General features: G+C 48.7%; 1 protein-coding gene across 12 annotated transcripts in view; it reads right to left on the bottom strand.

Moving 5' to 3' along the window:
* BEND7 (BEN domain containing 7) overlaps positions 1-14,677 on the bottom strand; it is an 86,490-nt gene that overhangs the window by 9,413 nt on the left and 62,400 nt on the right. For all 12 annotated transcript variants that reach the window (XM_021064847.1, XM_021064855.1, XM_021064857.1 and 9 more), the window contains one exon: positions 8,582-8,701. In XM_021064847.1, coding sequence (XP_020920506.1) covers positions 8,582-8,701 — 120 coding nt within the window. The remainder of the gene's footprint in view (positions 1-8,581; positions 8,702-14,677) is intronic.

Here is a 14,677-nt window from a genome sequence, read left to right as displayed (position 1 = left end):
CGGCTAGGCCACAGCCACAGCAACGCCAGATCCGAGCCGCGTCTGCAATCTACACCACAGCTCACGGTAACACCAGATCCTGAACCCACAGGGATAGAACCCACAACCTCATGGTTCCTAGTTGGATTCATTTCCACTGCGCCACAACGGGAACTCCCAGGAAAATCTTAAAAGTGAAACTTTCTTTTGAGATGACTGGAAATCCAATCTAAAATCAGCATTATTTTGGTCATAAATAAAATTGGAAGGAACAGGCGTTTCATCAAAAGATTCATCACTTCTGTGTTTTAAAATGCAGACACTTGGCTCATCTCTGATATGTTTTGGTCTCTTTAAGAGTTTTCCAAAAGGTAGATCCTTCAGTCACAGAAAAGCTTCCATAAGTACAAAAAAGTAGGTCCCCCTATGTTTCCTGATAACTGATGAGCTTGTCACTTTGCCCACTGTGCTGCGGACAGAGCTACCCGGTAATTCCGGTCCTGCTCCCTTTGTCCCAAGGCTGTGGACCCGTTGGCAGTTTCTGGCTCTTGGCCACCTTCCTGCTGCCTGCGCATGTGCCCGAGGCCAGCCAGGTGTGGGCTGCCACGTGCAACATGTTGTAAGCACCAAGCTGGTGGGAAGCTCACTGATGCTATGTTTTTGTTTTGATTGCTGTGACTTTAAACACATTCGGCGTTTAGAGATCCCCCCTCGTTCACCACCCCTCCACCATCCTGTCTTCTGATGGCCCCGAGCTGGCCACAGCGAGAGACCCGTCCCTTACCTGCCAAATTCACCACAGTGAGAAAACACCCAGACAGGGTAGCCAAGATCAATTTTGGTCAGAGAAGAGTAGCAGCCACTAAAAATGATGTCATAGGAGTTCCTGCTGGGGCACAGTGGGCTAAGGATGCAGTGCTGCTGCAGCTGCAGTCAAGGTCACAGTTGAGGCTAGGATCCGATCTCTGGCCCGGGAACATCCATGTACAGTGGGTGTGGCCGCAAAAGAAAAAAATAATGAAAATGATGTTGTAGATGAATGTTTAATAACATAAAACATTCCAGTCAAGTGACGGGATGAATGGTAAGATTAGAATTTTGTAACTAGGTTTACGGACCAAAAAAATCCAAGACCCACACAAATGGTGACAAGGTTTCTCTCTGGGTGAAAAAGCTTATGGGTATTTAAAATTTGGTCTTTGAGTTTTAAAAATTATATAGTTAAAAAATAACAAACAGGAGTTCCCGTCGTGGCACAGTGGTTAACGAATCCGACTAGGAACCATGAGGTTGCGGGTTCGATCCCTGCCCTTGCTCAGTGGGTTGAGGATCCGGTGTTGCCGTGAGCTGTGGTGTAGGTTGCAGACGCGGCTCGGATCCTTCATTGCTGTGGCTCTGGCATAGGCCTGTGGCTACAGCTCTGATTAGACCCCTAGCCTGGGAACCTCCATATGCCGGGGTAGCGGCCCAAGAAATAGCAAAAAAGACCAAAAAAAAAAAAAGTTATTTTTATATTTAGAAGACATTAATCTCGCCTGAATGGTTTGAGTGGATTTGAATAGGCAGGTGAACCACATGGAAGTTCCTTCATTGTCTGGGATTTTAAAAATTCTTCAGGAATAACAATAACTATGGTAGGCATCACCCTTTACTAAATATTTACCACCTACCGGGCACTTATTCTGTGCATTGTGTCATCCTACCCATAGAAACCCCTAAAAGGTAGGTCTGTTATTCCCATTTTAACAAAGGAGGCAACTGAGACAGAGGCTAAGAAATTCACCAAAGGTAACAATAACACAGCTAGTAAGTCACTCTGCCAAAGGCATGGCTCTGGTTAATGCCTGGGCTCTTAATCTTTTTGCTATTCAGTCTGAACATACATCACATGCATCTTTATAAGCTATATATATATATTTTTTTTTTTTTGGTCTTTTCCACGGCTGCACCCACAGCATATGGAAGTTCCCAGGCTAAGGGTCTAATCAGAGCTGTAGCTGCCGGCCTATGCCAGAGCCACAGCAACTCGGGATCCAAGCCATGTCTTCGACCTACACCATGGCTCATGGCAACTCGGGATCCCCAACCCACTGAGCAAGGCCAGGGATCAAACCCGCAACCTCATGGTTACTAGTCGGGTTCGTTAACCCCTGAGCCGTGACAGGATCTCCATAAGCTACATTTTTAAAGGTGCAAGCTTTTAGTTCACTGTACACTTTAGTAACTTTACTTGCCATGAACAACTCCTTTTCACTCAGTTGTAACAAAAATCAGTTCTGGGTAAAAGTGGTTTGTAATTCAGCTCTTCTCACTTTTTAAAAACAAGGCCTATGCAATTATGTGCCGTAGTAAACATACACGACCAAAAAATATGTAAATGATTATGGATAAATCAGTAGCTGCCGGCTGCACAAGCCGGGCCAAGTGTCATGGGTGAAGAACACAACTGTCACTTAAATTTAATTATAACATCTGTCTGTAACAATAAGCTCACAATCTCTCTTCCCTGGTGACAGGCAAGTTGCAAAATTTGGGAAAGATTGAGCAAGTCCAATAAAAATTGAATAGCAGCGACAGCTTTACTCTTGGATCAACACACATAAAAAATTGTGACTTCACCGCTGAGGAAATAATCTAATGAAAATGATAAAAATCCACACCAGGAACGGAATCATTCCAGCTTTTGAAAAAAAAATGATTCTATGTCACGAGAGCCCTGAATGAATTTCTCTTTGGGTTCGCAGAACCACCTTTCACATCTGTGAGGGGTGCTTCTTTTTCTGAGACATGGCGCGAGCTACCTTTAGCGGTGAGTTGATTACTTGCCCAGGTAGAGTCTGTATCTTCTTTTAGGAACTGGGCAGAATGTGGTAAAGGAGGTTGACGTTGAGGAATATCCGGGAGATGCCGTATTGTCATTTAGATTGAACATGAGATGAAAAGGAGCAAGCGATAGCGCTGACCAAGGCCCTTGGTTCCCATCACCGTGACGGCAGCAACGCAAGTGGCTCCGGTGTCCATCCGCAGGGACCCCCGTCCTGTGCCGCTTGGGGAGAATGAAGGGCAACCGCATTCGATGAACTCGGGAGACAAAGCCTCTGTGGCAGGTCACTGCGGACGTGCTGTCATTTGGGTCTCTCTGGGTCTGTATGCCAGGGTTAGTTTTGTCCTACAGCCACCTCCACGTCTCAGACACTAAGAGAACCTGCCAGAAGGGCAGGAGGAAACTGCCAAGGTGCCAGTCACAAATATCTAGGCAGAGAATCTGACGCCAGTGTCAGAAGAGGAAGTGCCCTAAGTCAAATATGAAGATAACTCGGGAACAGGGCAGATAATCATCTGAGGGGGCAAGATGCTCCCACGGGAAGTGGGGGAGACTGCGGCCCACTCTGTACAATCAGGCATGCGTGGTGGGAGCGGGCAGCTTGGGGCGCAGGTTCCGTAACACGCCCCCGCCTGCTCCGGCTGGGGCTCCTCAGTGATGGCACTATTGTGAATTGATTCTGTCCTTTTCCCTCAGGCGCCCCAAGAGCTCTGCACAGGTCCCACTCCTCCGGGTCCTCCCGCCGCCCCCTGGGGCACAGGGAACCTGGTGCAGACTTGCTAGCCGGCCTCAGGCTAGAAGCTGGTGGCACAGTTGGGACCAGGGTGAGGGGACCATAGGGCAGCTGGTGGCTGGGTGGTGGCTGCTCCCGCCCTCTGCCTTTCTCGAGGACTAAGTGTTACATTGCAGTCTCTTCACTATGATGAATCTCAGAGCCCTCTGTATTACATTTAGGGTCTTTGTGTTTTGGGTTCAACAACCTGCCCTGAAAAGTAACCGGGAGATACAAGTTCCTATGTACTCAGAACAGTCAGGACTGCCAACGCAGAATCTAGGCAACAGAGGACCAAGTTAATACCTACGAGCAAGGACACCACTCAGGCTCATCCCCGAGATGTGATCTGGGATATAAAATTGAGGAACACGCAGCAGTGGGACACTGCTTCATAATGGGTTACTCCCAGGGTTACTGTTTTTTTAACACCTGTCAGTCAATCGCCTAAAGCACTTTCCCTGGAGTCTGAAATCTAAGGGGGCAGAGGAATAAAGGGGCCTTTGTGTGGTGTCTGCAGGGACCTTGAGTCTGAGAAGAGATAAGAGACCCGCTGGCAGGCGGTTTTACACTCCCAGGTGTTGCTCAGTTAATCCACCCAGAGTGAGGTCCCGAGCTAGCCCTGACCCAAGCCTCTGAGACTCTGGGGGAGGCTGGGCGAGGAGCAATGTGGGAGGGAAGGGTCAGGACTAAGGAGATGCAGGCAGGGAGGTGAGAGAAAGGCCTTGAGGAGGAAAGAAGGGGCCCACTGGCTGCCCATGTGAGTGGCCGCAGGTGTACCCAGGACATGGCCACCGTGTGGGTTCTGGGGTAGGCAGAAGCATCTGAACCTCAGGAAGGAAGTGACGGAATGTTCTCCAGGATCTCACATGACTGTGATGAGCTAAGACCTTGCTGCTGTGGACTGCTGTCCCTTCAATTCCATTCATTGAGTTGTTGGTTCACTCAACAAATACTGCCGTGTGTCCACGCCTTGCCGCACCCTGTCCTAAATACTTAGGCCGGACACACGTGGCCTCTGCTCCTGAGGAGCTCGTGGAGGAAACAGGTGTGTCCCTATGCAGGTGGCAGAAGATCAAAGTGCCCGGGGCCGCCTGTGATGCCTCCGAGAGAAAGTGACTTTTGTGATGCTGCTGCGTTGTTTCCTAGGCAGAGGGAAAGCGGGAGTGGGGAGGCCAGTTTATTTCAGAGCAGGGAGGAGGCTGGCGTGGCCAATGGCAGGAGGTGAGGGGGGCGCCTGAACATGAAGAATCATGCATGCCAGCCTGGGGGGTGGGTGTGAAAGAGGTTTTGTTTGGGGGAAGACAGGAAGCTGGGAGTGTTTGACTAGGGGCGGGGTGACCAGATCTCATTCGCAGAGGCACAGGCAATGAAGTCTAGGGTTTCAGGATGCGGCCAAGCCCAGGGCTGAACCCTGGGCGGGGGGCACTGATGATGGACAGTGCCAGTCACCAGGCAGGGTTCAGAAGGAGAGTGGGAAAAAGCACCAGGGATGGAAACCGGGACCCCGGGTTTAGGAGATGGGCAGAGGGGAGAGAGGAGGGGAAGGGGACCAAAGGTGCTGACCGGGAATTTGGAGAAGATATTAAGAGAATGAGGTCATAGAACCCGGCCCAGAGAAGAGAGTTTCAAAAAGGATGAGACTTGGGGGTCTTGCTGTGGCACAGTGGGTAAAGAATCTGACTGCAGCAGCTCAGGTTGCTGTGGAGGTGTGGGTTCAATCCCTGGCCAGGGCGCAGTGGGTTAAAGGATCCGGGGTTGCTACTGCCACAGCTGTAGCTCAGATTCGATCCCTGGCCATGGGATGTCCATATCCTGTGGGTGTGGCCATAAAATTAAAAAAGAAAAGAAAAGAGAAAGAAGGATGAGACTTGACAGGGTACAAATCAATACGGAGGTCAAGTCAAGTGTTAATACAAACAAGTGAAATCTGACCACTTCATGGAAGCCGGCAAGGGTTCCTGTGGGGAGTGGGAGGGCCAATGCAGTGGATTCCCAAGTGGTCTGGGATGGGGAGGCAGACTTGGGGAACGCAGACCCTGTGGGAAGAAATCTGACCAACAATGTCGGGAGGAAGACATGGCAGGGGTTTTAAGCAAGGAAAAAGGAATTGCTTCGTTTTGTTTTGGGGCGGCAGAGGAGGTCATGGGCATTTTTTTTTAACGTGTCAGCGCTTTATTGGTGGCAATACTGACATTATCTAATTTTAACTGAGAGCACCGAGAGCTCGATCAATGGAGAACCCAAGGCTCAGAGAGGTCGAGCAGTTTGTCCAGGTTCCCGGGAAATTGTAAGTGGCAGTCAGAGCTAGGGAAGCAGAACTGTTCTCTTCCCTGAACCACGCCACGTTTATCTGCGATGATTTGGAGATGCAGAAGGTGCAGTGAAAACTGGGAGACTGACTGAGGAGCAGGAGCGTGACTCACTATCCAAGCCTGAGAGCCTGTGAGAGGGAGAGGGGCATCGCTGATAATCACACCAGGGCAACAGGAGCAAAGCAGCCGCCCTGGCACAGCAGGCTGGCTGGTCCCCTGCCTGAGGACATGGCACCTGGCTGCCTCAATGACCTTCACGCCGCCAAGCAGGGCACATGAAGACAGACATCTTGCGCCAGGTATGTTGGCGACACTGATAAAGCCATCCGTGTGCAGCAGGTGTCTGGAGCTGCAGGACAGCCCTGAAGCAGGTTTTCCTTTTATGTCCACTTCATGGTTGGAACCCGAAGATGAGAAGGACTGAGTGACCCATCCAACGTCCAAAGCAGACATGAGCCCTGAAAACCAACTCCACTGTGACTTGTTACCTAGCGCAATAATCCATTTGTTTACCAATGAAAAAAAAGTATATATATTTTTTTGTCTTTTTGCCTTTTGGGCCACTCCCGCGGTATATGGAGGTTCCCAGGCTAGGGATCGAATCAGAGCTGTAGCTGCCGACCTACGCCAGAGCCACAGCAACACGGGATCCAAGCCGCTTCTGCAACCTACACCACAGCTCACGGCAACGCTGGATCCTTAACCCACTGAGCAAGGGCAGGGACCAAACCTGCAACCTCATGGTTCCTAGTTGGATTCCTTAACCACTGTGCCACGATGGGAACTCCCCAATGAAAAATATTAGTCGTCCATTGCTCTTTATAAAAAGAGCATCAATTAAGTGTAAAAGAGGTCGACTGGTGGAGTTTTTACTGCGGTGTAGTGGGTTAAGAATCTTGGGTCACTGTGGAAGTGTAGATTTGATCCCCAGCTGGTGCAGTGGGTTAAAGGATCTGGGGTTGCCACAGCTGCAGCATAGGTCGCAGCTGTGGCTCAGATTCATTTCCTGGCCTGGGGATTTCCATATGCTGTGGGCGCAGCCATTAAAAAAAAAAAAAAGTAAACTGGTTAAAAAAGGGGGAAAGAAAGATTTTTAATTAAAAAAAAAAATCTAGACCAAGCTGGACAGTTAAGAGTCCTGCTAGCTACTTTTGCAGAACTGGGAGGTTTTGCACCCTGAAAAAGCACTTGGGGCCCTGGTGCCCTGTGTCTGGTCACAAGGAGGGCACTCCCAGCCTGAGCCCCGAGCTCCCCTCCCCCCAAGGCCGTGCTCCTCGGGGGCCTTGGTCATGGTTACTTCTGCTCACGCTGAGAGTTCAAGTAAGAGGCTGTACTACAGAGGGTCTCACGAGTGTGTGCTGCTGTTCCCATGGCCTCTGGACCTCCGGGACATCCCGGAGTGTGACATTCTAGCACCTGAAACCCATCTCCATAACTCTCACCGCAGCCACAGAGGCACAGAAGGCTCTTAGCAGGCCAGGGGTCTTGAGGTTTCATCGGGAACTGTTTTTGTTTTGTTTTGTTTTAAATAATATGACGAGGTCGATGGCCTCCTAGGGATGATTATTCCTACATCACAGCAGAAAACTGACCTCAAAGGGGATTCTTCACTGGTAAATTATCCCACTGTCACTTTGGGGGAGCCGAAGATTTCAAATGACCAAATCTAAACAGTCAATAATTCAGCTGGTGTTCACTTTTCCTGGAAGAATTATCCCAGAACGGCCAAGTCCAGATTACAAAATAAAATAAAAAAGAATAAGTATTTGACTTAAAATCCCTTTGTGTTTCATGTGGTAGGATGATTATTTTTTATCTTAAGCAGCTAGTACTTTTTTTTATAAAGTCATGCAGATCCAAACAAATGCAAATAAATAGGAAATAGAAACAAGTCACAAAAGAGAGACCTCATTTCACACAGAAGGCCACCAAAGAGATTAGCAGTCCTTGTCATTCGTGCTATTAAAAGTAAATGGTGCGACAGAACTTACACCGTTTAATCTTTTTTTTTTTTTTTTTTGCTTTTCAGGGCCGCACCCTGGGCACGTGGAGGTTCCCAGGCCAGGGGTCCAATTGGAGCTGAAACTGCTGGCCTACACCACAGCCACAGCAACTCCAGATCCAAGCCATGTCTGCAACCTACACTGCAGCTCACAGCAATGCAGAAATGAATCTGGCTAGGAACCATGAGGTTGTGGGTTTGATTCCTGGCCTCGCTCAGTGGGCTAAGGATCCGGCCTTGCCATGAGCTGTGGTGTGGGTCACAGACGTGGCTTGGATCTGGTGTTGCCGTGCCTGTGGTGTAGGCCAGCAGCTACAGTTCTGATCTGACCCCTAGCCTGGGAACCTCCACATGCCATGGGTGCAGCCCTAAAAAAACAAAAGACAAAAAAGAAACAAAACAAAACCAGCATACATTATATAAACCTTCTCCTTGGAAGTTCCCTGATGGTATAGTGCCTTAAGGATCTGTTTGCCGAAGCTGTGGCACAGATGCAACTGTGGCTCAGGTTCGATCCCTGAACTGGGAACTTCACATGCCAGGGGTGCAGCCAAAAAAAAAAACAGCAACAAGAAAAAGTTTCTCCTTCAAAAGACAATGAAGCATCCTAGAGCAAAGAATTGTATTTTGCATCATCTAAGAATTCAGTAAAGAGCTTCTGCAATTATTTTCTTACAGTTTATTCATACCTGAGCCTCTTTTTAACCTTCTTCTGGCCAGTTTGATTTGATCCTGCAGAATCTGTACCCAGTCTCTTGGGCCAGGAAGTTTATCCACGTGATTAGCAGTGCAGTATTTTTCTGTGAAGACTGAAAGAAAATGTGACATATTGTTAAATATTTTTACAAAAAAAAAGTGCAGATCTGAAATAGGAACATAATCCCAAAAGAAGAAAAGAGTGTATTTCTAAAAGATGTCAGTTCTGCAGTGGACAGTCTCAAAATCCACACAACGTTCCCTTGGTGAAGATGGAAGGACTCATCCTACATAACAGGTCCTCTGCTTCCAAATGGAACCGGTGGGAGATACTAAGCAGTTCTCCACAAAGTTCTCTTTCTAATTGCTCCATGTCCATGTGTATGTGTGCGTCTTGCAGACAGAGAAGAAAATGCCTCTAGGGGTCCACTGGCCCCATGTCAGAATTCTGCAAATGTGTTAACACATTTCCCTTTTTGGTAGTGGTGAACTCAAAATCTGATGGGAAAGGGGGACTGGGGGGGGGGCAGTGGGATGGACGGGGAGTTTGGGGTTGGTAGATGTAAACGAATATGTTTACAATGGATAAGCAATGGGGTCCTTCTGTACAGCACAGGGGACTGTGTCCAGTCTCTTGGGACAGAACATGATGGAGGGGATAGCATGAGAAAAAGAGTGTGTGTGTATGACTGGGTCACTCTGCTGTACAGCAGAAACTGGCACAACGCTGTAAGTCAACTCTACTCTAATAATAAAAACATCTCTAAAAATGTTTAAAAAAGAAAATAAATGTGAAAGAATACCAAAAAACTCAATGAGAAATGACACAAAAAGATGAGGTTCTCATGGTGATTCCCGCTAACTTAATTGGCACTCAAAACAGATACAACGCGGTTGGGTCTCGGTGAAAGTTCCAGCTCCATTTGGGTCAACCTCCTGCATCTTCTACTAGCAGTGCCTCAAAAAGAGCTACCCGGTATGCAGAGAGGAAACTCTGCAGAGTCCTGTGACAGGACAAGAGGGAGGGGTGACAATTCTCTCCCCACAGCCGCACACTGGCGTGTGACAGCACACATGGCGCTGGGGTTGGAATCTCTGCTCACACTTGGTCCCTGAGCGCTTTTCTACCTGCTTCCCCCATAAGGTCAGAGCCTGCTACGTGGTCATGTCACACTGCCGCCTTCGTTTTAAAAATACTGATAATTTTGGAGTTCCTGCTGTGGCTCAGTGGTAATGAACCTGACTGGCATCCATGGGGATGTGGGTTCGATCCCTGGCCTCTCTCAGTGGGTTAAGGATCCAGTGCTGCTGTGAGCTGTGATGTAGGTTGGCGGCTACAGCTCTGATCTGACTTCGAGGCTGGGAACTTCCATATGCCACAGGTGTGGTGCTAAAAAGCAATAATAATAAAAATAATTTTCACATTCTAAAGGTTTCTTTTAAAAAGAAAGGACAGAGGAAACTGTTGACAGCTTCAGCCACATAAAACAGTAACATTTCTACCGAATGAAAAAGTAAACACTGCACCTGCATGAGAACAGCGAGTTGCACTCAACTGACCACTATAGAAAGAGCTCATCCCTAATAAAAGAGCAACTTCAAGTCTCCACAGATAAAAGGACAAAGTATGTTTAGCAAAAAACATTAGGGAAAATATTCAACATGGAACCCCAAGTCGCAAAACATACTTTACACCTACGAAATTAGAAAAACAATTAAGCTAATACGTAATATTGATAGAAGTGTGTGGATCTGCCACATTCAAATATGACTGTTGGCACAAATTGGCAAAACTCTTTTGGGAAATAAGATAGGACTATATAATGAGAGACATAATACTGTTATCCTCTAGATTGGTAATCTTCCAGAAGTTTATCCTAATTGCAAAGAATGTGAAAGAAGGGGGAAATGTTATAAACCTTGGTCCCTTGGGATCTGGGGGAATGTGTTTCAGGACCTCCATGGACACCAAAACCCAAGGATGCTCGAGTCCCATGTATACAACCAATGCACATCCTCCCGTAAATGTTAAATCATCTCTGGTTTACTTCTAAGACCGAAGACAATGTAAATGCTACATAACTAGATGCCTGCACTTGGCAAATTTCCGTTTTGCTTTTGGGAGCCTTCTGGAATTTTTTTCCCCAAACATTTTCGATTGGCAGTTGGTCGAATCTGCAGGTGCGGAGCCTGTGGACACAGAGGGCCGACTGTACAGATGTCACTCATCCAGTTGTGCGGGAAGGGATGCGTGGCAGCAGGGAGCAGGTGGATGTGCGGGAGTGGGAGCAGTGCTGGGAACCTCCAGTCATCAGAGTCAGGCGGTGCTGGCTAATAGGGAAGGGGTGATTAGGACAGAGCCAGGACGGGCATTTCTGGAGACTCCCAGGACCTGGGAAATTCGGGCAGAAGGTCTGTGAGGGGACTGGCCAGATGCATTAGGCGTGGCTTGGGGGCCTGAGTTGGCGGTGTTGGTGGAGCCCCCGCGTGGGCATGATGAGCAGGGATTTCAAGAGACACAGGGACGGGGTCCTGGCTCAAGATACAGGTTTGAGGAGCACAAACATAGTGTGGTAGTTAATTAAAACAAGAGAAAAAACAGTCACCTGGGGGAAGGCCTTGAGTGAACGGAGCGCTGGGCCAAGCGCAGAGCAGAGAGAACCCTGGTGTCTGAAAGGAGGTTAAGGCACAGGAGTCCAGGAAAGAGAACCCGGCCCAAGGTCTTGTGAAGGTGGGTGTGTGTGTGTGTGTGTGTAAATATGACAAAGTGGGACCCATGATCCCCAGTGCACAAGACAGCCAGAAAGGAGGTGTGGGAATCAAGGGCATTGGGGTGGAGGTGGCCACAGATGACACTGGAGATACTAGGCTTGGGGGGTGGGGAGCAGCACCAGGGAGATAGAGGATCCAGGAAGGAGGGGACAGCAAAGGAACCAGATACCGGGGGACCTGTGGGGCTGGGATCCAGGAGAGAGATGGGGGTTTACCTCCACCGGGAGGAAAAGGTCCTTCTCCAAAGCCAGAGGAGGGGAAGCCTGGGGTGGAGTCAGAAGCGGCTGCAGGTCAGAGTCGTCATCACTCCTGATGCCTGGATGAGCTCAGTGGTGAGGGGGGTGGATGGTGTGGGAAGGTGTGGAATTGCCCAGAGAAGAGCAGGAACAGGAAGGCAGCAAACAGGGACGCAGGAGGGAGGGCTGCGTGCTGGCGGCGGCAGGGGCCGTGGGGTGGCTGTTTCCTCCAGGGTGCCTGGCGGCCTCTGGTTGGGGCAGGGACCCTAGATGGGGGTGCTGGTCTAGGGTGGGGATTTTGCTGATCAGGTTTGGCAAGAGGTCAGGATACGAAGCATTGAAGAAGCCCCTGCGGTGAATTACGGCTTCCTTCACCCTCCCTTCCTTCCTTCCCACCCAACTCTGGGAAGCAAGAGAAGCCAGAAAATGGCTCAGACTTGGAAAAACCCACTGAGATCAGCTGGTTGGCAACAAGGCGCCAGGGAACAGGGGCAGTTGGGAGTGTGGTGGTAGTGTGTCAAACCCGGGCTGAGCAGGGTGTTCGTTCAAGTGTGGGGTTGAATGCAGTGGAGGTGGAGCCAGTGTGCATGGGGCCTGGACTCTGGCTGGGGTCAGGGTGTCACATGGACCTTTCACGTGAACAGAGACCTCATCCAAGATGGCAGTGGGCCTGGAAGTGAGAGGAAGACGCAAGCCGGGCTGATGGAGCAGCCCCTCCCAGCCCCGACTGAATGAGGCCGGGGATCAAACTCGCAACCTCATGGTTCCTAGCCAGGTTCACTTCTGCTGTGCCACGATGGGAGCTCCAGGAAGTCTTAATAGAATAGAGAAACAAGGTTGTATCACATTCAAGTGCCCACAATAGCACTTCTTAATCAGAGAATTGCCGAAAGGTTCTTGAAACCCTGTTTTAATGAACAGGAAAAAAATATTTGCACTTGGCACCTTATTTGTTTACAGGATAATGTGAACCATAGAACGACTAAATACATCGTCTTAGCAGGTAAACATCTCCCTCCTTGTAATATTATTTATATAATTAATTTCCATGGCAACCCCCTCTTCTTAGATTGGGAGACACATGTACCCAAATTGGGCCACATTAGGGAAGTAGAGATTGGAAATTAACAAAATAGATCTGGATGATGTGACCATCACAGTGATTCTGGCAAATGAGAGCATCAATGACCAAATTTAGGAGAAACAGAGGGAAGCCCCCCCCACTCCCCGCCGCCCCAACTGTGTGAGCGCCTTCTAAGCGGATCTTCTCTCTCATCTGGAGGTTAAGTATTCTGCTGCTCGTTAAAAAGGCAACAGTTTCAGGTTCTTTTTTTTTTTTTTTGCCTTTCAGTGAAAACTTACCTGGTTTCAATAACAAGAAACCAGGGAAATCACTGCCTTCTGGGCCTGCATCTGAGACCTTTGAAGGCAAAGCATTCAGCTTCCCCCCAAATATCTCTACAAACAAACGTTTCCATCGGGCATATTACTGACATTCTAGTTCATGGATTACACTCACACTTAAGACACACTTTTAACTAGCATCTATCTACGGAGGACGAAATCCTATTCTTACACGTGCAGATGAGGCGTGAGAACAGGGCCAAAGGACTGCCGCTGTATTGATCTGAAAACGCCCACATGCCATGTGGAGAGAGGTACGGGCTAAGCAGGATGTAGTTTTGCTCTCTGAATCTATAGCTAAAGGTCAAGCTATTATCCTGGTAACAGTTCCATTAGGAGTAATGATGTGAAAAGAGGTATTGCATTAATGCTCTGGGTTTCCTACTATGTTAATAGTGGGTCATTAAGAATCATCGTAGAACAATTTGCATTTATCCCTAGAATGCAAGAGGTCCTAAAAAGAAATCTCCCTCCTCTCTTATTTTAATATTATTAAGGAGAAGCAAGGGATAATTTTAAACAAGTCCAAATAATCTGAACAGGCGGATGAAGGCCAACAAAGAAACTAAGTAAAAGAATGGAAGCATCTACTCGGCTTAATCTAATTTGAGGTCCCAAGGCGCACAGACTATGTGCAGTCCCCAGGGAAATGATACATGTTCAGTCTGATCTGTACAGAAATAATGACTTTGCTCAGATGCTTGCATTCGTTCAAACCGTGCCCTTTAATTGTTTCTACGTGATGAAGAAGCTGGTGGTGGCTGTGTGCGTCCTTCACTGGGAACCGGGCATCTAATATGATCATCAGTGAACACGGCGGTGAGCAGCGTGTCTGAACGTGACGCGATGAGAACTGAGGGGCTTGGCCGTGTTCCCCACACAGCTCTCTGTTCACACGATAGTTCCTAGAGAACTCTTTGTGTGGGCTTTGCTGGCTCTTGACGCTGGGAAAAGCAGGATATGGCACGGAGGTTTAAAGAAAGCCCCTGGATCACACAGACAATTTAAGAGGTAGGAGAAGGGAGTTCCCCTTGGGGCTCAGTGGGTTATGAACCTGATCGTATCCATGGGGATGTGGGTTCAGTCCCTGGCCTCGCTCAGTGGGTTAAGGATTAGGTGTTGCTGTGAGCTGTGATGCAGGTCACAGATGTGGCTCGGATCTAGTGTTGCCATGGCTGGGGTGTAGGCTAGCAGCTCCAGCTCTGTTTCAACCCCTAGCCTGGGAACTTCCATATGCTGCATGTGGTGCCCTAAAGAGCAAAAAAAAAAAAAAAAAAAAAAGAAGAAGAAGAAGAAACAGCAGAAGATATGAGTAGGTTTCATTTCACTGTGAAACTCACTAACTGGGTTAAAACTCAAGCCAGCAGTGAGAGTCCAGCTTCTGAGGTGTTGGCTCAGTTTTAACTTCTGGTCAGACAGACGGGCAGAAATCAAGGTTTACATCAAGCAGAACTGAAAGTGAGGTCCTTATTGGGTCTGCCAAACTCCAGAACTCGTGGGGGCCAGGGGGGAGGGGGAGAAAGAGAACTGTCCGCAGTGGGGTCCTGGGGCTACACAAACAGGGAGGGAGCTGGGGACTAGCCCGCTGGCGGGACCCGGTGCAGAGACCAGGTTCCCTGCAGGCTGTGCCCACCTCCTCCCATCCCAGTGAGCAGAAAGCGGCCAGCACCCCTCCGG

This window comes from Sus scrofa, chromosome 10 (genome assembly GCF_000003025.6).
Source record: "Sus scrofa isolate TJ Tabasco breed Duroc chromosome 10, Sscrofa11.1, whole genome shotgun sequence".
NCBI lineage: Eukaryota > Metazoa > Chordata > Mammalia > Artiodactyla > Suidae > Sus > Sus scrofa.
The sequence above is the reverse complement of the archived record's forward strand: the minus strand, read 5'-3'. Positions and strand labels throughout refer to the sequence as shown.